A 26,708-nucleotide genomic window follows, 5' to 3' on the forward strand; every position below is an offset into this window, starting at 1 on the left:
GGCACACAGAATCTGATGTGTTATCAGGTTCAGTGTGAGATTATCTGAGGGGTTCCCTCCTCTGCTCATTACTTTCTGACTGCAGCATGCAAAAGAGAAACCTTGGATAAGAACCCAAGTTTACCAGGCTATCAGCATCAGGTGGGACTCTGTTTAGCTGGGTTAAATTAAGGATCCTCCAAGCAGTTCGGAAGGTCTGACATGAAACATGAAGTATGAATTCCCAGCTGAATCCAAGTTACTGCTGAGTTTTGGCTGATGTACAAACAGAGTTTGATTCATTAAAGTCACTGAGTTCATTAGCTAAAATTATGGGTTCATCAAGTCTGATTTTTGGGTCAGAAGTTCAGCTGGAAGGTAGTTTATGGAGTGACTTGATGGTGAATCCAGTCAGTGGTGAGATCCTAGTGCTAGGACAGGCAGGATTGCAGGTCAAGAAGCTCACACTCTCCCTTAGGCAGCACTGTTGGTTTATATTTTGGAAATGCATAAAATTCTTCTGCTACCATCACTTCCATGCCAAATCATTTAAATCACGTCAAAACCACCATGTCTACACGACTGGCTTAATTTACCATTAAATCAACTCGGTGGAGTAAAAACAAGCCTTTGCTTTGAATACGTGACTTATGTATAAGCTGCTAACTGTAGAGCATTATTTAAATGCACGTGTCTAATTCAAGCATAAAACCATTTAGCATGGAATGAGAGAAGCCAAAGCTGGAAAAAACCTATTTGGTCACCTTGTGCATCCCTCCTGATCAGTACGGGATTGTTCCATACAGTATGATCGCCAGTGCTTTGGCAGCTGACAAAGACACTATAGGCCCAGATTCTCAAAGCATCAGTGGAAGTTAGGAGTTAAAATACATTGGAGGCTCTTACACTCCCCCAGACATCATTCCATAAATCTGTTGACACCACTCCAATTCAGCAAGGCACAGGAATAAGTACATGACTTTAAGCATCATTAAAGTCAAGGAGACTCCTTGTGTGCTTAAGCACCTTGCTGACTCAAAACCAATGTGCTCATTGCTGTAATAGTTTAATTATTATTATCACTCCCAAAGACTCCAATCAGGATCAGGGCCCCCTTGTGCTGGATGCTGTTCCACAGAGAGTAAGAGAAACAGGTCTTGTTCCAAAGAGACTGCAGTTTAATGCAAGTCAAGAAGTAATAAACAGGTAATTAACAATTGGAGGGAAGTGGGGAATGAGGTACTGGAATTACAAAGCCAGACAAATAGCCCAAGGATTGCATTGTCTCCCTTGCATTGGGACATGCTCAGAAAGTATGTGTGCTAAAGGTTTTGTTTGGGGCAGTTATTGTCAAAGGCACACAGGCTGAGATTTGCAAGACACTGCAGGGGATTTAGCCACACATCTCCTCTAACATTAAACCCTGCTCTGAAAATCCCAGGCAACTTTACCATGGGCCAAATTCTGCTCCCTTGATTCCTTGGGCTAAATTGTGACTTGAACAGCACATCAATGCAGCAGAGGAGGAGGGAATAAGAGCCCCCCCCCCCTTATATCTCAGGGCAACCCTGACCTTGAGCCTGTCAGTGTATGAGAGTAAACAGGGCTAAGCGCTCAGATGGGGGAAGATTTTCAAGCACTAGGCAGCCAATGTGCCAGACTGCTTTGAAAATCCAGCTACTTATTTTGGTGACTAAATGAGAGCAGAGTGCTTCTGAAAATTCCAGCCTTTTTCCATCAAAGCAGGTGTGTGGGGAGGAGCATGAGAGGAGACTTAACCCCACCCCCTCCATTCATTGGTTGGTGCAGCTAAAAGTGCATGTATTAACTAACCATTGGTGAAGGCCAGTAGCAAATTGCTAGCCAGCAGGAGGCTGGTGGGGAGCAGAAGGGAATTGTGATGGGGGCCTGGCAGAAAATTGTTTTCCCCTCCTGTGAGAATTTTCCAAATTTTTTTTTAAAAAATTTCCTTGTCCAGAATTGGGCCAAAAATCAAAATCTTGAAAAATTTCATGAATGAACAAATTATTAATACTATTTTTTGTTTGGGCCAATTGAAATGTTTTCCTTTGATCATTTTGAAAGGTATCATTTTGATTTTGCCCCTTTGTTCATTCTTAACTTTATTTTTAGTAGAAATCAAGTGAAATTTCAAAAAAGACAAAAGTCGGTTTGAACCGTAAAACCTGAAGTTTTTCCATTTGAAAAAGTCAAACTAGGACCTTGTTACAATTTCAAAACTTAATTTTTTTCAATGCTTTTTCAAGTCAGAAACTTTCTCCAAACCAAACTGAGTGACACGGGATGGATCACTTAAGAATATAAGAACATAAGAACGGCCATACTGGGTCAGACCAAAGGTCCATCTAGCCCAGTATCCTGTCTTCTGACAGTGGCCAATGCCAGGTGCTCCAGAGGGAATGAACAGAACAGATAATCATCAAGTGATCCATACCCTGTCGCCCATTCCCAGCTTCTGGCAAACAGAGGCTAGGGACACCATCCCTGCCCATCCTGGCTAATAGCCATTGATGGACCTGTCCTCCATGAATTTATCTAGTTCTTTTTTGAACCCTGTTCTAGACTTGGCCTTCACAACATCCTCTGGCAAGGAATTCCACAGGTTGACTGTGTGTTGTGAGAAGAAACACTTCCTTTTGTTTATTTTAAACTTGCTGCCTATTAATTTCATTTGGTGACTCCTAGTTGTTGTGTTATGGGGTCACCAAATGAAACTAATAGGCAGCAGGGTTAAAACAAACAAAAGGATTATCTGTTCTGTTCATTCCCTCCGAAGCACCTGGCCACAACTGAAGACAGGATACAGGGCTAGATGGACCACTAGTCTGATGCAGTATGGCCGCTCTCATGGTCTCACGCTCTTTCCCTTTCCCCATCCGCAGTCTCAGATTTGAGAAATTGGTATTTTTGGGTGAAAAAAACAGTTTGTGGCAAAAATTCCAACTGCGATTCTAGGAGCCAATATTCCTTCCTTGGGACATTTTTGGGGTGACACCATTATATGGCACGTCCTTGTGAGGGAAGCTAGCCTGCTGATTTCAGTAAGATCAAAGGCATTAATCAGCAAGTGCCAGGGAGGCAAGCTCAGGCTCTGGCTCTGAGGGGCAGAACTCGGTGCAACACTAATTTTAAATCAAATCTCCAAACTGCCAGGGCAATGGCAGAAAGGTTCCTTGTTTTAAAGACCCTTTTTTTGCAACCAGTGGTCAGCAGTGAAGACTAATAGCTTCTCGGCAAGATAAAGCCAGCACTAATTAGGAGAAGGGAGACACAATGCAGCCTTTTTTGGACCCTCTAGTGCATTGTCTAGCGAGCCCTTTTTACATAACATGCCCTTGGCACTTCTTCTTGAGCTGTCAACACTCTGGGAGGGTCAGAACACTAAGATCTCGTCTCAAAGCAGCCACAAACAAACACAATAATAAAGAAGAACAACAGACCCAGGGAAGCCAGGACTTTAATCAGAAACACCCCACACCCAACAAAAATAAAATAAAATAAAATCAAAGCTGCCAAAACAACCCCAAAGTGGAACAAAGTGCAAAGCAGCTGCAGGAGAGGAGAAGGGGAGCAACTCCAGCAGTTTGGTCACAAGCTGCTCTGGCTCTTTAAAAACTTGCTGCCCTGTGCAGGGATAATAGTATTTGGAGAGCTACAAGTGGCTGAGGGCAGGTCCAATAAGCGCCCTCAGCACCTCCCTCCCCCCCCACCCCCCAAGAACTCTGGTTACAAATCCTCGCTCTTTTGCCCATGACAGAAATGTATATAAACCCCCAGAAAAGCAGATGCACTTGAAAAGACAGGTACGGGGAGCAGGGGCTGTGTAGCCCCTCCACGGGCGCTGGAGTTGGAGAGGCTGGTGCTGACAAGAGCGCGCTGCTGGGGATCCTGACAGCTGGATTACCGGTGCGAGCGGGCTTAGGTGCAGGCTTTGATTGTTTCTTTGCCTCTCGCATGCCTGGATCAGGCTGCTGCGGCTGCTGATCTGAAACTGCCCCTCGCCATCTCATTCAGCAGCGCCTGGGATCATGCTGCTGCTTCCAGGCATCTTTGGGCTGTGCCTGGCCGTCCTGCCCTCGCTCTGCTCTCCCCTGGAGAGCGAGATCGTGACCCCGCTCCGCTTAGACCCGGACCTCAATGGCCGGCAGTATTTCAAAAGGGGCCCGGAGGAACCCAGCCCCCAGGGGGTGATTTTCCAGATCACCGCTTTCCAGGAGGATTTCTACTTGAACCTGACTCCAGACGCGCAGTTCATTGCGCCCGCCTTCGCCATCCACTACCTGGGCGCATCCCCCAGCGCGGCTAGGGAGCGCCCCGACCTCAGGCACTGCTTCTACTCCGGAGATGTCAACTCCGACCGGGAATCCTTCGCAGCCCTCAGCCTCTGCGGGGGGCTCCGGGGGGCTTTCGGGTACCGAGGGGCTGAATATCTCATCAGCCCGCTCCGGAATGACACTGGGAACGGGGCGCTGAGGAACAGCCAGGGGGAGCACCTCTTGCAGCGCAGGAGCGCGCCTATCCAAGCCGGAGACCCCACCTCCAGGTGCGGCGTGGGCTCCAGCCTGAATCCGGCCATCCTGCAAGCTCTGGAGAAATACAAAGGCTCCCACCAGCAGCGGAAGAAGCAGCTGAACGAGACCAGGCTGCCTAGGAAGAGCGGCCGCTCCAAGCGCTTCGTCTCCATCCCCAGGTACGTGGAGACGCTGGTGGTGGCTGACGAGTCCATGGTGAAGTTCCACGGGGATGACTTGAAGCACTATCTGCTCACCCTCATGGCCACGGCGGCCAGGCTCTACAAACACCCTAGCATCCTCAACCCCATCAACATCGCGGTGGTCAAGTTCCTTGTCATCGGCCAGGATGACAAGGGGCCCAAGGTCACCGGGAACGCGGCGCTCACCCTGCGGAACTTCTGCGCCTGGCAGAAGAAGTGGAACAAAGTGAGCGACAAGCACCCCGAGTACTGGGACACCGCCATCCTCTTCACCAAGCAGGTGGGTCTGGGGGCCGCGCGCGGGGAGGGGAGGCGTCGCAGGAGCGGGGGGCAGCGGTCCAAGCTTTCCTTCCCCTGGCACTGGCTGGGACAAGGCCCTGGGCCAAGCGCAGCACTGCATCCTTGCTGCAAAGCTGCCCCTGGCCCTCCCCTGCCAACGCTCAATTCACTCTGCGCGGCTTGCGCAAAGCAAGCCCCGTTCCGCTGTCAACCCTGCAGCCTCGCAGGTGAGCGCTAGATTGTCCTACCAAAGGCAGGCCGGGTTGAGGCATGCGCAAAAGCTCAGGCTGCATTTTGCAATGTCACTTAACTTACAGTATTTCTGTTCTGCTTACTCTGGCCAATACGGTCCGGTCTCCCCCCAGCTCCAGCCTCCCAGAAAGCGCTGAGTGATAGGAACCACTAGCGTGGATTTAGCCTTGAATCTGCGGGTGTGCCTCGTGGCCGGTAGGAGGCGCTCTAATGATGAAATGTAAAGCAGCTCAGGCTATTCCAGCAGAGCTGTGCCTGTGGATTTGGGTCATTAGCTTGAGGCACAGTTCCAAAGGCAGGGGGAATGCTGAATAACAACCCTCCTCCCTCAGAGCCGGTTACAGATTTCTTCAAGGGCCCGAACTCGGGCTGGGAGGGCAAAGATGATGGTGAGGGCAGAGGGTCGAATTAGAACTACAGGGCAAACCAGGGCTTCTGCTGGTTGCATGGCATGCATGGAATGCCTTCTGAACAATAGCCCAGAAAAATCCCTGCCACAGGCTGTGTGCAGCCAGGAAACCGTTCGTGGTCACTAATTTCTCCATGGTACAATTTTCACCAGCCAGTTTGCAGGTATTTTATATCGGACAGGAAGGAAACTCCCACGCTCAGCACTAGTATCTATCGCAGCTCCTGAGTCTCTAATACAAAACAGCAGAGGTGGGGTCACACTGAGGCTCCCAACAGGGCACAGGAACTTGCTTCTCTTTGCAACCTACCCGAGTCCATCTGAGGACAGCCCCAGAAGCGGGGCAAGCATCCTGCCCTGGTTTCCGAGCCTTCTTCCTCAGCTGGGAGTAGCTGGAAAGCTCAGGCCTGGAGCCAGTGCTGTGCATTGCACCTGCCAAAGAGAGAGCCTCTCCCAGCTTCACACTTCCTCTGACTCATTCGCTTGAAGAGCCCTATGAGAACCTGGAACTCTCTCTCCTCCATTGGTCCTGAGTGAATTTAGTGTTGGTGAAAGGCATCAGATCCCTGCAGGCTGGAGTCCTCTCCCTGTCCACAGAACAAGTACGGCACAAGCAGCAGTCGAGATGGCTTCCCCACAGCCCCTGCTCCTGTGGTCTGGAGGGAGACCCTCTAAGGCTCCGCTGAGAGATGGAAGCATTAGATTTGATGTGTTTCAAGCTCTTTCTCTTTGCTTCATTCAGTCCTTGGACTCAGCTGATGCCGCCAGCAGTGGTGCCCATGTCAGTGCTGTTTGGGATGATTATTTTGCTGCATGGTTAACTGTGCAGTGGGAACAAGACTGAGAGCGGCAGCTCACTTGGCATGGGCCCCTAAACAGCCAGCAGACGGGCATAAGTGACTTTCAGTCACCGCTCACTCGGACTGGATGCAAACAGGTGACATGCCTGAAACTTCCTTGGAGAAACTCTGCCACACTCACACAGCCTCTGGGCTCCTGACTGCCCTTGATCCCTGGGAGGAGTCCCACTTCTCCCCATGGGAAATGTTTGCACACATCAGGTTTGATATTTGCCCCTTAAAATACTCAGAATACTTCACCTCAACTGGTTAAAGCACTCTGGGCTTTGCACTCCCTTTTCCATGGCTGCTGTTTGCTGAATCACATCACATTGCTGCTCGGATGCTTATGTGTATATTGAAGCTTTTTCCTTTCTGCTACATTGAGGAGTGCTATTGACAGACTTAACCAATCATCTCCAATTACCTACCTGGGCCTTCAGACGAACATAGGCTAGATTGTACTCTCAGCTACCCCTCTGCAGTTCCTACGCAGTGTGTAAACCAGGACAGAATCTGGCTCAGTGGACCGAATCCTCATCTTGTTGTGGAAAGCAATGGGAACTTGGCCACTGGCTTCAGTGGGACCCCGATTTAGGCCAGTGACCGTGATACCGTGTGGCTATAGACATTAATGGGGTGAGATGTTACTTGCTCAATTTGGAAATCACCGATGGAAGGTATCAGGCAGGAGAAAGAGGCTAGTCAGAAACAGAGGAAGTGTCTACGAATACATGATATCATGGCAATCAGCTATGGTGGGTTGGACAATAGGGAAAAAGCTCATAGAATAGTGACAGTGATTCTTCAATTCTCTTTTCTCTACCTCCCTGCCAACCTGCTCTCTTTATTCTGGGGGATTAGATTCCGGAGCGGAAGCTGTGGGGGCATTTTCATAACTTGTGTCCTGTAAGGCACTCCTGGAAGGAAAGCCTATTGATCACCACAGGACTTAATGATCAATGTGATATGAGCACCACTGACCTGTGACAACAACTAGCAACCTCTGATTTAGCCTGGAATGGGAGCAACACAACCAGTGACAATTTCAGAAATAGAAATTCATCTCCTCAGACCACATCCTTTAGCCGGACATGAATCTCTTTAATTGGGAACAAAGGCACATGGCCGGATCCAAAGCCTGCTCAAGTCAACCGCTTCGACTGAGCTTTGCATCAGGCCCTGTCTGGTTTACGACTGTTGCAAGAACAGACAACATGTTGACACTGTCCCCTAATGGGCCAGATTCACCCTGGCATAAACATGTTGAGTTTACTGGAGTTACACCAGGGATGAGTTTGGCCTTAAACATGCACGTGCTGCCACATTGGCTGCATTTTTTACGCATGACAAAACCATCCATTCTTGAAACCCCAATGCAAGGGCACATGATCAACGGAGACATCTGCCTTCCCTGAACTCATCCATCTGTGGTCTCCTGGTACCCAAGAGTTTATCTCCCTGCCAAAAGCTGTTACATAAACCCTTAACTTTTATTTCGTTTAAAGGCCAATTGATAGGCAGTTTCCAGTTGTAGTCAGCAAGTCGCTGATAAATGGAGTTGTCCTTTCTCAATCTGGCATCAGACACTCCCACACAGCCTTGTTTTCTATGATATCAGTTGCTCTGGATTGCGGATATGTCCTTGGTGAACTCATTCTGTGCATCTGGCCAATTCAGGTCTGCCAACCAAGCGTGACCAAGAGATCTCGATCTTCCCACTTTAGCTGGCACTTGAATAAGGGGCCATTGGAGCATACGGCTTTAAGATGCACAGCCGCCCCTTGTGACTGCAACTACGAAATGGAGAATGGTTCTGCAAGCGGTGTCCAGTAACTTGGCTGCACTTACAACCATCTGGAAACTGATGCTCTGCAGCTTTGTCCGACTTGACATCTGCCAACGATGACCATGGAAGTTCTTAAAATGTCTACTGTCGTTAAAGGGCTGGCTTTGCCAAACAGCTGTTCTCTTCACTGCTGTGCACCAGAGGTGGGAGAGGGTATAGAATTCCGTTACCCGTGGACTCAAGGGTGGGGAGCTTAGAAAACAGGCAGCTGATAATGACAAGCTCAAGCAGCTTTGAGTCAGGCTGACCCAGTTGTGTGTTTGTGGAGGGAGGAAGTTCCATCCTCTGAGTGCTTGACACAATTGCCGCAAGGTTCCCTGCAGCCAACCTGCAAAGCGTCCGGAAAGACACCGATTATGAATCACTGAGGAGGCAGCCAAGCCTAGAAGGAGAAATCCAATGGGGACAGCAGCAAGTGGTTGCATAATCCTGAGTTGCTTTAGTGGGGATAAGGAGAAAGCTGAATATCATATGGGATTATGGACCCCACGGGAGATGAGACCACAATCGCTATGCTTGGCTGGCGCAGCGGCTCGGGTCCCACGTGGAGATGGTGGCATCTCTGCCAAGTTCCGGCAATGACAGTGTGTGTAGGCTGTTCTCCAACACCCACACAATGGAGGGGCATGAAAGAGGGCGGGCTAGGAAAGTCTAGGAAGGGACAGAGAAGAAATATCCCTTCTTAGAATGTGAACACCCTCATGCACAGAGCTACTTACCTTAGGAAGAGGAGGAGAGGGGAAATTCTTATTCTATACTCCATTAGCTCAGGAGCTATTGGATTCAGATGGCGGAACACATCTTCTGCCCAGTTCATCATCTCATGGCAGTGGGCAAATCAAAAAGAAGCATGTAGGCCCCCTGGCAACCCTCCGTGATGTTTGAGAAAGGAGCGTGGGCAGCATGCTGGCAGTGTCTGTTTCATCTCCTACGAGCGCAGCTTGGCAGGGTCAGAGAACGGTCTAGCTGGGAAGGATAGATTCTCTTGCCTTGCTCTGCACTGACTCTGTCACCCTGGACGAGTTACTTCATCTCTCTGTGCATCGGTTTCCCTATTTGTGAAGTGGCCGGAAATACAGGGTTATGGTGAGGCTTGGGGCCTCGGGATGAGTGGGCTGTTGGAGCAAAGTATTATCACCTTATAATGGGCCAGAGGGCAGAGCCAGACCAGGAGAGCTGTGTCTAGATCAGGCAGGGAGCTGGCATGACAGGCAAGGCCTTAGTATACTGTAAAATCCCATTCTTGACCGGTACTAGGATCATTTTCAGCATAGCTAAGACGAAGTGAAATAACGAGCATGACTTATCTGTGAACATTCTGAAAATCCCATTGGATGCAGCAGCTGTAACTGGGCTGTTTCCACCTTCCACTCTTTCCCATAATAGCCAGATCTGAGGGGATTTTAAATGGGTGACACTTGCGTATGCGGTTAGCATTTTCCTGGCTTCCAGTGGGATGGGAAAGCTTTCTCTAATCCAGGCTCGGATGCTTGCAGCCCCCTCTCAAGTTTTGGTGGAATCATGTTACACTGTTTGATGCTGGAATCACTGGGGAAATTTACTCTGGCCTGTGCTATGCAGAAGATCAGATTAGATGAGCCTAAAGAATCCATTAGCCTTAAGATCTCTGAGGATTCAGGTTGGAAAGGAGACTGTTTTAGTGAAGGAATAGTTTGTTTGCCTCTTGCTTTGGATTCTTCTTGCTACCTCTTTCCAACATGTAGTCTGCCTATCTAGGCATCTATAAATTGCCATCCCCGTGGTACATAGTTCCTGCCTCTTCCCAGTGGTCCCACTAACAATCTGCCCTTGTGCTGCTACTGCAAAATCTTCCTGTGTTTAGGAATATGCTTTGCCCAGCTGCACATTTTGGGCTTGGTCCTCTCCTGTCTTGCACCTGTGCAAGGCGGGTACAAAATGCTGTAGGCCAGGAGCCTCCACTCGCTTGCACCAGTGGTGCAATTTCACACCCACACATTGCACAAGTGTCAATGCTGACACGAGGCCATGGAGAGTCAGGCTCTTTGCATTGCAAACTCACACTCTCTTTTCTCTTTTGTTCTTCTCATTCACTCCCCCATTTCCTTCCCTTCCCCATGACCTGTAACCCTGTCTCCTCCTAATTGCATCCTCTCTTTTCTCCCTCTCTCCTCTGTTCTTTGTCCCCGTCTGCTCTCTGTAGAGTCTCTCCCCGTACAGAGGAGATGCTATTCCATTGTTACTCTGGGAGCCCCCAGACACATCCCCAATCCCATGTTTTGGAATCTCTTACTCTGCTGACTCTTCTTTGAAGCTCCCCTCACTCTGTGCCCCTTCACTGACCTTTCTGAGCCAGGTCTGGGAGCTGACTGGACCTCCAGTGTAACTGGAGGAGGTATTCTCAGTGGGAGTGAGGGGCATGGCAGGTGGGTATGGCGCTGCCAGCTGGCATTTCAAAGGGGAATGGCACCAGGAGGCTGAGGTTCAGATTTGAACCCAGGCCCAGAGGTTAAAGGAGGGCTGGGTAAGAGCTGCTTGTTAATCTATCCCTGCAGTCAGCAGACAAGTGGGTCAGTGTGTCAGTGTAGGTGTTCGGCAGGGAGCCAAGAGCACTGTCAGCCAACAAGGAAACAGGAACTCTTAAAAGAGCAATGAGCAAGGAGACTCCGCCGGCTGGCCTCTCCCCGGTGTGTCCCCACGATGCCCTTGCCCCTTTTAACCAGGGCCATTTGCCCTCAGTGGTTCTGCCTGTAGCAGATACTCAAGCAGACTTACCTAAGCTACAGCCCAGGGCTGCTTTGCTTCTTGGTCCCAGGAGGGAGCAGATGAGCCTAGAACCGGGAATAAATGGCTGTTCTGTAAACATGAGACCATCTTCAGCTCAGCAGTGGCTGAGCAGGGGCCCAGCATTTGGTTTTGCCTGGCTAGTTTGAGGCATCAGCCTTTACTTGTACTGATACTGCTACAACTCTGCCCTGACTAGAAGTTTCTCGGTGTACAGCTCCAGGCACTTTACAAAGGGAAGGTCAGTATCAGTATCCCACTGTACAGATGTGGAAGTTAAGTTGCAGAGAGGGGAAATGAACTGAAAAGGGTCCCATGGCACGTCTGTGTCTCTGACTCCCCGTCCAGTGCCTCATCCATTGGATGCTGCTGCTGCAGCCTCCACCAACATGCATATTTCCCCTATATTTATCTAAGGCATTTATCTGGCCCCTGCTAGCATGGTACCGGAAAGCCTCAAAACCTCTAACGAATTTATCCTTAGAGCATTCCTATGTGGTAGGGAAGTGCTTTTATTCTCATTTTTACAGATGGAGAAACTGAGTTACAGAACAGTTAACTGACTCACAAGATGTCAGAGGCAGAGCAGGGACTTGAACCCAGATGTCCGGCTAGCATCCTAACCACTGGACCATCCTTCCAGGGGTGACGTTGAGAAGCAACGCAATAATGCATAGACTCACACCTCCTTCAGTCTGTGAGCACTCAGACCCGCAGCCCTCAATGCTCCCCGGGAATGGCAATGGGGCTATCCCTCCCTCCCCCAACAGAATCCAGGCCCTGACACTTTGGATTTCAGAGGGTCTGGTTCTGATCTCACTTACTTCAGTTCTAGACAGGTGTGGCTCTGTTGATTTCAGTGGGGTTACTCCTGGTTTGTACCAGCATGAGTGAAAGCAGTCAGACTCCGTGGTCTTCATGCTACTCACTGTTTCCCTTGGACAAGATTTAAAAAAAATGCAAAAACAGAAAGAGAGTGAGATGGAAAGTTAAAGGGCATAAAATAGGAGCGAGATCACAGAGATCTGACTTGCTTGGCAACACACAATCCTACTTCATCTAAATCAGATTACATTAGACTAAGCTAAGCACCCTCTGTCCCTCGTGGGAAAGCCAGGTCAGCAATAGTGCTGTCTAGCAGTTAGTAGACCAGACCAGGGCTCCCCCTCTGCTTGAGATGAACCACTCACCTCTCAAGGCGGGGGGCAGGCTAGGACTTGCAGGGGGCAGGCTAGGACTCCTGTCTTCTATTTCTAGCTGTGTCACTGACTAAAGGAGGTCACTTACCCTATCTGGGCTCCAGTGTAAAGTGAGGCTCATAATACCAGGGGGTATGAAGATTATTTCCCTGGTGGTTTGTTAAAGTGCTTTGAGATCATCAGCTGTGAATGTCCAAAGCACCGAATGATGGGAAGTGCCCAGGTGTTCCTACGCATTGCCATGACACCCACCTGGCACGTAGGCAAGTCATGCTGCTGATCTTCCGGAGCCAGGGACAGCCGCAAGGGCAGCGTAGAGCCAGTCAGTCTGACGAGTTGAGATCAATATCCATTCCTGGTGGGCAGGATACAGGGGCCTGGCCATCCTGGCAAAGGCATGGGCACGACTCCCTCTGAAGTCAGTGGTCAGGAGTTCGTGCAATGGTGGTGCAGCCCACACATGATGGAGAGACTGTTGGCTGTAGGCCTATGGAATCCAACAAGGCCCCGTCACCAACAACTGACTCACCACAGCACTACAGGCCACTGCAACAGGTGGGGAGGAAACCAGGTATTTCCCTCGTGTCTCTCTGCACATAGGCCCCCACAACCTAGGGCTGCCCCTTAGAGAACAACAGAGACAGAGCAGTTAGGCCAGCTCTCCTGAATTCCTCAGCAGCCATCAGGGCTATCTCGGTGATGGATTTGCTGAGTGCCCTCTTGTAACCTGCCTGTCAGAGAAAGAGATTTCCCTCAAGACATATGACTACAGCCCTCAGCAGTCAAGGGAAGAAAGTGTGTCCTGCCTGGGCCAGGCATTGGAGATAAGCCGCCAGTTTGCTCCCTGCCCAATTGTGGTTTTAAGCTTCAAAGATCAAATAAACCAGATCAGGCTTCCACTCCCCCAGCTCTGTCCATGCACTTTAAGGGTGCACCTCCTTTCTGGGACTCTCCCTCAGCTCTGCCAATGCCCCTCAACCCTAATCTGCAGTAAGCCCTCCTAGTCCTTCCATGGGCTCCCAGTGCAGCTCTGCCAGCTTATCTCTGATATCTGAGTTGTGGTCCTCTCCTTGTCATCAGTTGTGTCAAAGTGCATGATGGCTTTGTGATGGCAATATGTTCTCACAAGGGACCAGGGTGAGCCCATCACGTTCATTTCACATGCAGACAAGTGCAGGTTTGTCCATCCAGTTCTTCAGTCGTGAGAGGCTTGCTTCTTTGCTATGCAAAGGCCAGCTCTTTCCCGACAGGTTATTACCCTGATGTTTTCAAATTATTTCATGAATTCTCAGCCATGTGCTTGCTACTAAAGCCAACGGGGCAGGGCCAGAACCCTCTGAAGTTGTTGACGTTGGTATTTATCAATGGGTGAACCTTGAATAAGCCCCCAACGGTTTGGATTCTTTAGGAACTTCAGTTTGGAGACCACCTCAGCCTCTCTTGTACAATTACACAGCATAAGAACGGCCATGCTGGGTCAGACCAATGGTCCAGCTAGCCCAGTATCCTGTCTTCTGACAGTGGCCAATGCCAGGGGCCCCAGAGGGACTGAACAGAACATGGTTGTTCAGTCCCAGTATCTAGAGAGTCAGCACCGGGCTGTGTCCCTGACCATCTTGGCGAATAGCCATTGATGGACCTGTTCTCCATGAACTTATTATTATTTTTTTTTTGCTATTGGCCTGGACAGGAACACAGCACGAATCACTTTTATTTATTGTGTGGTAGCACCCCAAAGGCCCAACTGTTGTAGTTTGATCCCATCGATATTTAAGGTGGGAGAGATTCCCTGCCCCTTCCCACAGCCTGTCCTGCGAGCATATCCTCTCCTGGATTCCTGCGTCTCCCACCTTGATCTCAGAAGATGATAAAGGGGTCAAAAATGATGCTCAGCTCTTCACAAGCAAATGAAATGTCAGTGTGTAAATTCCAGGCAGTTACTTATCTTCCCAGACTCTCCCCTCTGGCGGCACTTCAAAGGAAAAGGCTGCACAGCCAGGGGCGAGTCCAGGGCCGCTTAGAAGGGAATAACTTCGTGGAGCTGTCAAGTGGAATCCAATCTGAGAGTCCAGGAGTGAGGCCGGCACTGGGGATGGGTCGCCCTCTGTAGGTCTCCTTAACTCCCTCTCTCCCTTGAGCTCTGGAGAAAGAGGAAAGTGTGAAGAAAAGGAGGAAGGACACTTTGTGCTTATGCAGCAATAATATTGTGTATTTGAACAGTGACTTATCTGACTGTATGATTTGTACTACAGTAGCATGTATTGGCCTCAACAGAGATCGAGGCCCTGTTCTGCTGGGCCCTTTTTGGACATAAAGTGAGGTACAATCCCCTGGCCTTCCTTCAAAGAGCTCACCATGGAAATAGACAGAACAGACACAGGCTGGGAGAAAGGAAGTGTGGTTATCCCTATTTAAGGGATGAGAAACTGAGCTAGAAAGGCGCTAAGTGACTTGCCCGAGGTTACCCAGAGAGTCTGTGTCAGAACCAAGAATTGACCCTAGATCTTTCGCTCAAGGACTGTGATGGTCCAAGCACTGTACAGGAATTTTGGCCCCAATCCTGCCCTCTTTGCAGACAATAGCAAAACTCCCACAGATTTTAATGGTGCAGGCGCTGACCCTAATGAACGCATTCTTATCACTCGCTCCATACCAGGTGTGTAAGGGACACCACCTGCTTTTTACAGATGGGGAAATTGAGGCACTGAGAGGTTAAAGACCCAAACCTTCAAACTGGCATACCAAAATCCATATTTTGACATCCAGATAATTGGTCTGGCTTTACCAGAGGCGCTGAGCCCTGGCAGTTCCCATTGACCTCAACAGGAGTTGTGAGTGCTCAGCACTTCTGACAGAGGGGTTACATCTCTTGTAACCTGGCTCTTTCCACACCCACCCCTCCTCTGAAATTTAGATTGGATGCTCCTTGGGGCAGGGCGTGTGCTTACCATGTCTCCTGTGAAATGTCGAGCACACTTTGGGGTGCTATGAGATAATCAATCCTGGGTCTGACTTAGGCACCTCAGGGTGAAGATTCTGGTTTAAGGGATTAGTCAGTGGCAGAGGTGTGAGAAGAACCCAGGAGTCCTGACTTCAAGTGCTGTGCTTGGATTGTAGTTCTTTCAGAGGGGAAATTTCCCTTCCCTCCATGGCTGTGCATCCCCAAGGTCTCTTTCTGTTATCTCTGTTATGTAGTAGACTATTAACATGACTGCATGTGTTCTGGTTTAAGGGAATTCCAAGCCCTGGTGTAGTTAGCCAATCTGGTTCTCTTCGCCTGTGAACCACAAAATAAGGAAGCAATTTATATCTGGCAATGGCACTGCCCAGCTGAAGTCTATATACCAGCCTCTGTCTCTGTAAGCAACATCTGCTAGACACGGTCAGTCCTGGCTCTGAACAACTCCATCAGAGCGAATCTCTTACGGCACAGATGTGGCATAACCCCTGCTTGGGGCTTCTGCTTTCAGTGGCTGTCACTATTGTCTTCTTCAGCGTTGTCTGTGTGGTCACAAGGGAACTAGGGGGAAAGGTAGCATCAGATCAAACCTCCCAGCCTGGGAAAGAAGGGGAATGGGTTACAAGGAGAGCAATTAGTTGCCTTCAGGGTTTCCAGCTGGGAGATAAAACTTACCTCTCTTTGGTGTTAACTGGGAGGCTGCAGATTTCCCCAGCTGCAAAGAACCTTACGACAGCACCTCATCAGAGCGGGAGAAGCTTCCTCTATGAAAGGCTGTTCTGGGTTTGACAGAGAACCCCCCTTGTTTCTCTCTTTGGGGCTGGGGATAATCTCCCCAGCTACCTGCTTCCTTAAGTCTATCTTCCTTAGGTGTTTAGAAAACCCCCATCTCACAGAGGCGTGACAGAAATAGGAATCACTCTGAGCCCCAGATTAGCATTTTAACCACTGGACCACCCTTCCTAGTAGTTACAGTCTCACAACTGCATCCTTCATCTCCGGCACAGCTCCCGCATCTGTTTCACTTCCTCTGCTACTTCCATGCTCATTCCTTCTAAAAGGTTCTCCTTTGGCGTGGCACAGAGAGACAGCACCAGCTGGTGACGAGAGCATGAGTATAGGTCTTCTATTTCTGGCACTGCCACTGGTTTGCTGTTACTTCCCTACTCTATGCCTCAGTCCTCACATCTGTAAAATGGGAAGAATGATACTTAGCCTCTTGGAAATGTGCTCTGAGTTCTTAGGATGAGTGGTGCAAAGTACGATTATCATTATCAGGTCTCAATCCATTGGTTAAAAAGGCAGCCCATTCCCTGCAAGCTTCACAGAGTGCCATCTCGTCCTCCGGAGAATGAATCGTGCCATTCACTGGCTTGTGTGAGCTATCTGTGTCTGGGGTGCACAGATAAACTGCAGTGTCCTATGAGGGCTGAGAGCTGCAAATAGATTGTTTAGGGTAGGGAAGTTTAAGCAAATGTTAGGGGAAACTTGTGCACTGTTTGCATATTTTCAGGAGGAAGGCTGGTCTGGTGATTAAGGTGCTAGCCAGGGAGACAGAAGGACTAACGTCCTGTAGCACCTGGGGCAAATTTCCCCAGTCAAGATTTACTTACGACTTTGGTTTTCTCAGTTCTTGTGGACCCAGTCTGAGACGCCTTAAAGGGACCTGATATTCAGAGAGCAGATGCTCAGCACTTTCTGCAAAATCAGATCTTGTTTAAGGTGTCTTGAGCTGGGCACTCAAAATCACCAGTCATTTTTGAAAACCTTGGTGTTTGTGTCAGTTTCCCCAGCTGTCCCAGGCTCCCCATCCTTTGGCAGTGTGGAGCATTTCGACTCTAAACTCTGAGTTAGGAGCTATGTCTGCCTCTTTGTTTGTACATAGTCCAGCACTGTGGGGTCTTGATCTCAGCTGGGGCCTCTAGGAGCTATAGTAATCACATAATAATCAAAATGAATATGCATGTGTATGCACTGTGCCTATAACAATAAGCATGTGTGCAGAATATTTTGATGTTATTTGCCTGTGCTTAAAAAATATCCCCACTGTGCAGAAGCCCATTCTGAGAGTGGACAGACACTCTATGACAGAGGGCAACCTCAGGCTATCCTCTGGCAGGGACTAGTCCTGCTTTGGTTTCATTCAGACAAACTAGCGCTGGACAACCCTCAGGCAGTTCACAGCTTTGGTTCAGGTAATCCCTCTGCAGCCTGGCTCCTCCGAACTCTGCAGGCCCCTGGGATTTGCAGAATCAGGCTGGGAATCTGGCAGTCAGGTGCTTCTTTGTGCCATTTCTGCTATGCCCAGGAAATACTCTCCTACGAGTTCATAGTTCTCCAATGCTTCTGGACCCATCCAGAACTCAGACAGGCTGGAACCACTATGAAACTGAAAGAGGAGAAGGGAAGCAATGGAATAATCTTCTGGCCCTTAAAAGGTCAATTTCCGTTTGCATTGCGGGCGAAGGTGGAGCCACTTCTTGTTTAACTCAGACTGCCTGCCTGTTCCCAGTGCAGTGCTGGCATGGGGCCAGAGCCAAAACCCATGGAAGTCAATAGGAGCCTTTCCAATGAAGTCAACAGACTTTGGATCTGACCCATCAACCTCTCAAAGCCAAGCAGAGGTGAGAAACTGACCTGTCTCCTCCTCTGGGTCTGATCCAAAGCCAGGAGTCCTCCCATTGACTTTAGGGGGCTTTGGGTCAGGCCCTTTGTCCTTCTGAAAGGAAAAGAAATCAGGCTGCCTCCCCTGGGGTTTAGGCTGGCTCCCTCCCTGTGACAGGGGCCTTAGAAGTCAGGAATCAGTGTCACTGAAGACTCAGGAAGATGTTATATATATGGTATCGCTGGTGCCAGGGTTAATTCCAAACATGTCATTTCATCACAGTGGACAGCCCAAGGTTGTGTGTATTTTAGGTCAGTGAGCCACAAAGGTTTCCTGGCTCCTACTCAGTGTAAACAGGGATGTACGGTTCCTATCCTGTTGTCTCCTATCGTTCTTGTTTTCTAGGGGTTAGTTAGTGCAATAACAAAAGCCACGTTCTGGTATCTCAGAGGGGTTCCTCTGGTGCTGGCGTCTCAGGGTCTGTAGCATCAGTGCAATCCTTGCCTGCCGCTAACTGGTCCAATGTGTCCTCTCCCCACGTTCCCTGCAGGATTTGTGTGGCGCCACCACCTGCGACACCCTGGGGATGGCTGACGTTGGCACCATGTGTGACCCCAAGCGCAGCTGCTCAGTCATCGAGGACGACGGACTGCCATCCGCCTTCACCACGGCTCACGAGCTGGGTAAGGGGCTGAGGTTCGGGGCAATGCATGGCCATCCCCTTTCGGGGCTGCTCCCTCATTTGTTTGCAGCACGGCTTTTTGGGGAACAGAATTGGGCTTTCTGGACCCACCCCTGTGCCTCGACTTCACAGGTCTCAAAGCGTGTGGCACCCAGTGGGAATTTGAAGTGCAGGGGAACGAAGTGACATGCCCCAGGTCACACAGGAAGGCTGTGGCAGAGTCAGGATAGAACTCAGGAGTCCTGATTCCTAGCCCATTGGAATGTGCTGCCCCGCTGATAACAGCATGACTGGATTTTCTGGTACAGTTTGCTGACTCTCTGTTTCCCTTGCTGCACAATGCTAGCATCACCGGGGGTGTGCTTCCATGACCTGCACGAGTGTCTGATCTCCCGGGCAAGCCATTCATTCCCTGTGTTCTCATGCCTCCGCCTCGCACGTTGTCCCTCAAACAGTTGCCAGACCATTTCTGGTTTTAATAGCGAACGCCTCCATCCATCATCCTGTGGCTTAGAAAGCTGCCACTTTAACCAAACCCACAGCAGAGATGTGGAGCCCCAGGCTGCGGTTGCCACCTGGGGGGGAAAAAACCCATATCCCAAACCTGCTAATGTTTATGGTTCCATAATTAGGAGAGAAGGGGGAGGGAGGAAAGCTTGAAATGTTTAAAATAACCCTGAATTGCAGCCTCAGGAAGTTTAGACAATAGCCAAGTGTCCGGAACAGCTTTCTGGGGAAACTCCACCTCAGGGTGAGAAAGTGAGATGCACCGGCTTTCTTCCCAGCACTTCTGGGAGGTGAGGGAGGAACTGTTGGAAAACAGCTGCTAGGAAAGCGAGTGGGCCCAATGCGGGCGGGTCAGCCGTCCCAGCTATATTTTGTTGTTGTTATTGCCACTTTAGTGCAGTTTCCAGGATTCGGGTGTCCTGAAATAACACACCAAGGCTGGGATGCATTAGGCATGCACCTAAATCCAGAGACACTTGCAGTCTCTGGGGGACTGAGTAATGAAATCGCTTTCTCTCTCTTCAGTGTTCTTTCTTTCTTTCCTTCTTTTCTCTCTGAATAACCTGCATCCATACATGAAGCAGATGGTGTGCATTTTGGCCAGCAAAGTGCCGGCTCAGAGACCCCAATTGGCAGGCTTATAACTTGTCTGTCTTAAGGGCAATCTGATTTAAACACAAGGAATGGAGCTTGTGAAGCCCGGCGTCAGGGGGACAGGACACTCAGATCATTAACCACCGGGCTGCAGGTATTTCAGAGCTGTTAGTCCCACAAGCAAAAGGATTTCATCTGGCTTAGCCAGAGTGGCCAAGATTTGGGGCGATGTGACTCATTAGCATCGGGGAAGATCACAGGGACGGAGGGGAGAGACATCAGCTGCTGAGGCAGTGGTGGTTTGGCTGTTACAACAGGGCTCATATAGGTGTGGTGGTTCATCAAAGCAAATGAGGGCTCCGTGGCATTAGCTAGAGCACGGTCCGTGCCAGCGGTCTGTGGCGCAGCTTGCCAGGATCCTAGGGGACTAGCCAGATATGTATATAAACCGAGACTAAGCACACTACCCACATATAGGAGACTTGGTCAGATCAGAGCCTCCTGCTAGGGAAGGAGAAGTTGCCTTGTGATGAAAGGATGGCTTTGTGACTCAGACATGGGCCTCCTGGCTTCTCCTTCTGGCTCTGCCCTAGGCTTCTTAGACAAGTCACTTGGCTTCTCGGTGCCCCAGGCTTCTTAGCTGTAAAATGGGGATAATGGGACTGATTTTGTGAATTGCTCTGACATCGACGGGTGAAAGCGCTATGCGAGAGCTCGGGACGACTAACGGCCCCTCTCGCCCTTCCAGGGCACGTGTTCAACATGCCCCACGACAACGTGAAGGTCTGTGAGGAAGTCTTTGGCAGGCTAAAGACCAACCACATGATGTCACCCACCCTCATACAGATCGATCGTGCCAACCCCTGGTCGGCCTGCAGCGCTGCTATAATCACCGACTTCCTGGACAGCGGACACGGTAAGCTGGGCATGCTGGGAAGGGGGACTTGGCTGCAGTTACTGACGGTGGCTCACCATTATTGGTGTCTAAGGTGCTGTAAAGGCAAGCAGCATTTAATAAAACAGACGGAGGGGCCAAATCCCTGCCCAGAGGGGCCATCCAGCTGGCAAGAGTTCAGACACAAAGTGTGGAGACAATGCAGGGAGGAGAAGTGGGTAGGCAGCGAGCGCAGGAGTTGGAAGCCTGTAGCTACCTACACCGGTGATGGGACCCACGCTTGCTCCGTGGTGAGATCCGCTCCGTCCCAGTGCTCTGGGTCATCTTGCCTTCTCCCAGCTGTGGGTCATCAGTCCCATTTTGCCTGCTGGGACTTTAAATGTGAAGAATTACAGCCTTTCCCTTTCACAGGGATGTGGGGGTGGAGAGGAAGGAAGCAACTGTGCTCCTCACACCAGATGTCTGCAGCCTTGAAACCCTCACACAGCTGAGCTGGGACGTCCCTCGACTCCACAGACTCCAGCACTGTTCTCCCTTTTTAAACAGTTTACTCTTGGCAAGCAGTAAATCATATAAGCTGCATTCATGCAGGAGGTCACTAGCGGCCGAGGGCAGGTCAGCTTAGGTCTTGGCTAACTTGGACTCTGGTTTCTTGGTTTCAACCTGATTAAACCAAAGCCAGGTCAGGCTAGAGAGTCCACCTGCCTCTACCTCCTGACATCTCCTCCCCTTGCATGCACCACTTCTATTGTGCTCATTGCTGTGGGATCTACGTGACACAAGTCCTGCAGCTGTCTCCTGGGACGCACCTCTGAACAACTTGTGGCCAACATGCCCCAGAGGGGTTGGTTGAGATTTTCAAGGGCTTTCAGCTTTAATGGGTGACATGTGTCTAAATCCCCTAGACTGATCTCAAAAGCTCAATAGTTACTTCTAAGTGTGAGGGGAGGCTGGTCACTGGCCAGTCTGATGAAGCTGCTAGTCAGTGCCAGTTGCATTGGTAGGTTTTGTGTCATGGACGCCTGTACCTATAGGAACTGGATGGAAACCATAGAAATGACAAATGCTGTTGATTAGAAAAATCACACAGGCCTTGTTAAGAGAGAAGAAAATCCAGCTGTAGCTTTACTTGCTGGCCTCCTGCTGCAGTGAGTTCCACAAGTTATATGGTGCCAAGTAACGGGTCTGCCTGCACCAGCCATGAACATCTGCTTTGCATGCTCTCCAAGAGTTGGGTGCAGCAACACCGTGTATTGAATGCCCGGTCAGTCGAATGGTATCTCCCATTTAATATTTCTCTCACTGCCCTGCAGGGGACTGCCTGCTGGATCAGCCCATCAAGCCCATCTCGCTGCCAGAGGACCTCCCTGGGGCCAGCTACAACCTCAACCAGCAGTGCGAGCTGGCCTTCGGCCTCGGCTCCAAACCCTGCCCCTACATGCAATACTGCACCAAGCTCTGGTGCACGGGGAAAGCCCGGGGTCAGATTGTTTGCCAGACGCGCCACTTCCCCTGGGCTGATGGCACCAGCTGCGGGGACGGGAGGTTCTGCATGAAGGGCACGTGTGTTGAGAGGCATAACATCAGTAAGTACAGGGTGAGTACCTGACCGCTCTGTGATGGGGGATGTGAGTGGGGAGGGCGGGAGACGGGGGTATATAGGGTGAAGCCCGGCAAGGCAGTTTGGGCTGACGCTGAGAACATGTAGCTCAGAGTTCTTTGTGCACTGAAACCAGGCAACGTAGTGCCAACGCTCTCCCAGGGGCTGGCCACGGGAGGGACATGGCTGAAAGCCACTGGGCTGTACCTTGCTGCAGGGAGGGAAGCAGCCAGAAGTTGAAGGGGTTTGTCCATTCCCCACTTGCACAGGCATGCTATTCATCATCATCCTCAAACTCAGCCATCGTGACCATTTCCCCAGGGCGCTGGGCCTGGCTGCAGTTATCCAGGGCTCCTCCAGACCGGATAATTGCAGCACACTCCTTATGGAGCGGCCTCACCACGGAGTGAGCACTTGGAGGGCTCAGAGTGGTGTGCATCTCCATGGCCGCCATCCAAGACGCTGGCTGTGACAGGGTGTGTCGCTGGAACTTGTTGCAAACAGGTCAGCCAATTCCAAGCACTGCGGAAAGTCAGCAAGCTAGATTGGAAAGGTCCCACTTCCCATCTGTAACCCGGGAGGCCAAACTCAGTCCCCAGCAGGTGTATAAACAGCAAATGCATTCGTGGGGATGGAGAAGAGGAGGAAACAAATGATTATCTTTTGCAAAGGACTTGTGGCCCTGGTTGCTGGGGCTGAGGCTCCCCTCGACTTATCTCTTGCCCCAGGACAGAGCTATGCCCAAAACGCTGCTCTGAAGCAGCTCTGCTCTCCTCTTGATGCCTGGCAAGTGTTTTCTCATGGCACTAGGTGTGAATGGTTTATGCTGGGTATGGCAGCCATAGTGGGTAGAGTCCCTTCTGCTTAATGCTGGGTACCCCCATCTGAATCTGATTCCCCCCACAGAGGGACCCAAATATTGCACGTCCGGCTGCTTTTGAAGAGACATGGCTATAGGACAAAGGGGTTTTCCTCTTAACACCCTCTCTCCTGCAGGTGGATGGCAGCTGGGGGAAGTGGACCCCGTATGGTCAGTGCTCTCGGACCTGCGGTGGGGGAGTCCAGCTAGCCAAGCGCGAGTGCAACAGCCCCGCGCCTGCCAATGGAGGGAAGTACTGCGAAGGTGTCCGAGTCAAGTACCGCTCCTGTAACCTCGACCTTTGTTCTGAGTCAGGTGAGGCTTCCCCAAGGGACGGGGCCAGCTGGGAGGGCAGAAAGCTGCCCTGGCACTAGTTTCGAATAGGCACAGTTGGACCTTGCAAAGAGCTGTACGTTTTAAAAGCAAACCACCAATCCCAAGCAGCTACCTGCTATCCCGCTCAGTCTCATTGCTGTTGGTTCTCCGTTGTGCTAATGGTGCTATTCAGTGTCACTGAAGTTAGTGGCGGATGAGGGTTTTGGGCTGTGAGCCTCAAGAGCTATGGAGGTTTGGGTCAGGTGACCCCAAAAGTTTGGCAGCTTTCCTGCAGGTGACACAGATCTCTCTGGTCTGCAAATCATGTTAGAGATCTCAGTAGGTACCAGAGGAAGGCACGTCAGTGGTTAGAGTACCTAGTACTTAAGGGGAGACAGACTCGGTGTGTGGCCTCGGGCAAGTAACTTAGCCTCTCTGGGCCTCAGTGCCCTGTCAGTGAAATGGGGACAACAGCACTGCCCAGCTCGCGGGGGAGTCGTGAGGATAAAAACATCAGAGACTGTGAGGTGTTCAGACACTGTAATGGGACCTGTAAGTGGAGAGATGTTCCACAGGTTGAGTGTGTGGTCAGTACGGATACACAAACAAAGCTGTGTCGCAACGTCTTGAAACTGCAAAAATGAGCAGGCGCATGAGGGAAGACAGACGGTCAGAAGGGATTTTCATGCCAGAAGTGAAGAAAACAGCTCTAAATATCAATCTTACAATGGGTCTAGGGAGATCTCAAGTATGTAATGATTTAATGGGAACTCGTGTCTTAGTAGAACCGACTTTGGTCCATTCCTTCTCTGCTCTATTTCCACTCAATCCAGCGGAGCTGGAAATACCATAAAAATCTCAGTTCTCATGGTATTTCTGCCCTGGCCAATATTCAAAGGCCCACACAACCTGGCTGATGGGGCAGAAAGAGAAAGTTTATCACACCTGAAAATAGCTGGTTTGGGTTTTTAATTTGTGCACATTGATTAGGAGGTGGGATTTGCAGCTGGGAACGTCTGACCTAGCTCCACCTGTAGTATCAGGCAAACAATACATCATTAGAGACTAAAGCTCGGACAGATGTCTGCAACTGTTGTTTCATCTGCGCACAGCAGAGCTAAAGTTAGAGTATGTGAAAAATATGCAGAAATGTTTTGTGCATGTGCAAAATAACTAATAAGAAATCCAATTTTCTGGAACATTTTGAGCACTTTAAGCTGGTAAAAAATAAGCAAGAACATTTTTTGCAAAATGTCAAACATTTTCGAGGAGCTGGAGCTAGCATCACCATAGCAACCACTGCCAGGTTTGCAAGTTTAGGGACAATTTCACTAGAGACAGTGGGCCCAATCCTCCTTGGCCTTGCTGCTGCGTGCAGTCATTTACAGCAGCCTATTTTATTGAAGCCAACAGAGCATCGCCAGCTTACCCAATCAGAGAACCAGGCCTGGCCATGGTACTGCAGTATAATATTACACACTGGATAGGTGGAAGTGATTTTACAGCTTGCAGGGCAGGGGAATATAGTGCTAGTTCATGTGTGTGAGAGAGAGATTACACACTCCAAAGTCACTACACACCACCACAACAGCTGTGTTCTTCTGGGGGCTACGCAGATCACTAAGCTCAAGACAAAGCCACTGAAAGCTGGGTACAGAGCACAGTCAGCTGAGGGGTTCTGGCTAGGGAACAGTCTTCCAGGGGAGGTTGGGCACATCCAGTGACTGAGTATCGTTGGAAAACGCTGCACAACTTTGAGAAAGCCAGATCCAATGAATGACACTGACGGTACAAATCCCCACTTTCTATTTCCAACCCCCGAAACACCATCCCCCAAGCAGAGTTTTGACCCCAAAAAGGGAGAGTTGCCAAAGATGCCATGAAATCCTCTTGGAGCTTTGTTCCTCTTACTGATTATGTGTGGAAGCTGCCCAGATGCTATGGCGATGGGCAGCAGTCTAAAATCTGTCAGATAGGTATCTAACAACCCCTTAACATCCCTGCACACTGTGAGACCTATACTTCAAGCTCTGGAAGGCATTCTGAGCGTGGTCTTCTCACAGAATTATTCAGAAGGTCTGGAGAGTAACCAAGATTTGTGCAGCTCAAGTGTGGATCCATTTGGAAAGGCCTGTTCAGTTAGCTTCTCCTCCTCCTTCCCACCAGCAGGACCTTGCTCCTAATGCCAGCTACTCCAGCTTTCTCCCAGCACATGCCTCTTCTAATGTGCTGGGGGGAATAGCCTAATTCACCACAGCTGGGCTCAGCCATAATCTCTGCACTGAGGGGCTGCAGTTGTGTACTGTAGTTTCCTCTGCTCAAAAGAGAGTGTTAACTCTTTCCTTGCCATCTTCTGGATAGGGTCTCTGTGTCTCTTCTAATAATATAACTGTCAGATATCTTCTTCAGGTTTTATTGCACACTGCTCAGAGGCCTCGCAAGGACTGCCTAATATACAGATAAACAAACGTAGTTTGGAATATCCATGGTATGCCCACACATTGAATACTGTGTGCCATTCTGGTGGCTGCATCTTAAAAAAGAGATATTAGAATTGGAAAAGGTACCAAGAAGGGCAACAAAAATGATCAGAGGCATGGAAAAGCTTCTATATGAGGACAGATTCCAAAGACTGGGACTCCTTAGCTTAGAAGAGAGACAATTAAGGGGAGGGAAGATAGGATAGAGGTCTATAAAATCATGAATTGTGTGCAGAAAAACTGTTATTTACCACTTCACATAACACAAGTACCAGGGTCACCCAATTAAATTAATAGGCAGCAGGTTTAAAACAAACAAAAGGAAGTATTTCTTCACACAACACACAGTCAACCTGCGGAACTCATTGCCAAGGGATGATGTGAAGGCCAAAAATATAACTGGGCTCAAAAAAGAATTAGATAAGTTCACAGAGGATAGGTCCATCCATATCTATTAGCCAAGATGATCAGGGATCCAACCCCATGCTCTGGATGTCCCTAAACTTCTGACTGCCAGAAGCTGGGACTGGGTGACAGTGGATGGATCACTCAAGAATTGCCCTGCTCTGTCCATTCCCTCTGAAGCATCTGGCACTGACGGCTGTCAGCAGACTGGGTACTGGGCTAGATGGACCATTGCTCTGACCCAGTATGTCCGTTCTTATATTCTTACTGTGTTGCTTTGAGCAAGTCACTGCCCAACTCTGTGTCTCTCTGCTTCCCTATCTGTAAAATGGGGATAATACTATTTATTTTCCTTTGAGACTCTTGGGTGAAGAGCTGTATTATCTTTTATTACACATCTTGTTCCCATTTCTGAAAGACTGCAAGAACATCAAGTGGCCACCCCCACCTTACTAGATATGGCCTGCAATATGAGGCAGTGATTGCCAAGGAATGAGCCAGGC

The 26,708-nt window shown here is 49.8% G+C and overlaps 1 protein-coding gene across 1 annotated transcript in view; it reads left to right on the forward strand.

Annotated features, from left to right (window-relative positions):
• The first annotated feature begins 3,394 nt into the window (after positions 1-3,394).
• Positions 3,395-26,708, forward strand: part of ADAMTS15 (ADAM metallopeptidase with thrombospondin type 1 motif 15) — a 29,545-nt gene continuing 6,231 nt past the window's right edge. Inside the window, exons 1-5 of the mRNA XM_032802401.1 lie at positions 3,395-4,994; positions 18,419-18,551; positions 20,400-20,567; positions 21,860-22,143; positions 23,143-23,320. Of these exons, the coding sequence (XP_032658292.1) occupies positions 4,029-4,994; positions 18,419-18,551; positions 20,400-20,567; positions 21,860-22,143; positions 23,143-23,320 (1,729 nt within the window). The 5' untranslated portion in view covers positions 3,395-4,028. The remainder of the gene's footprint in view (positions 4,995-18,418; positions 18,552-20,399; positions 20,568-21,859; positions 22,144-23,142; positions 23,321-26,708) is intronic.

This window comes from Chelonoidis abingdonii, chromosome 18 (genome assembly GCF_003597395.2).
Source record: "Chelonoidis abingdonii isolate Lonesome George chromosome 18, CheloAbing_2.0, whole genome shotgun sequence".
Taxonomy (NCBI): domain Eukaryota; kingdom Metazoa; phylum Chordata; order Testudines; family Testudinidae; genus Chelonoidis; species Chelonoidis abingdonii.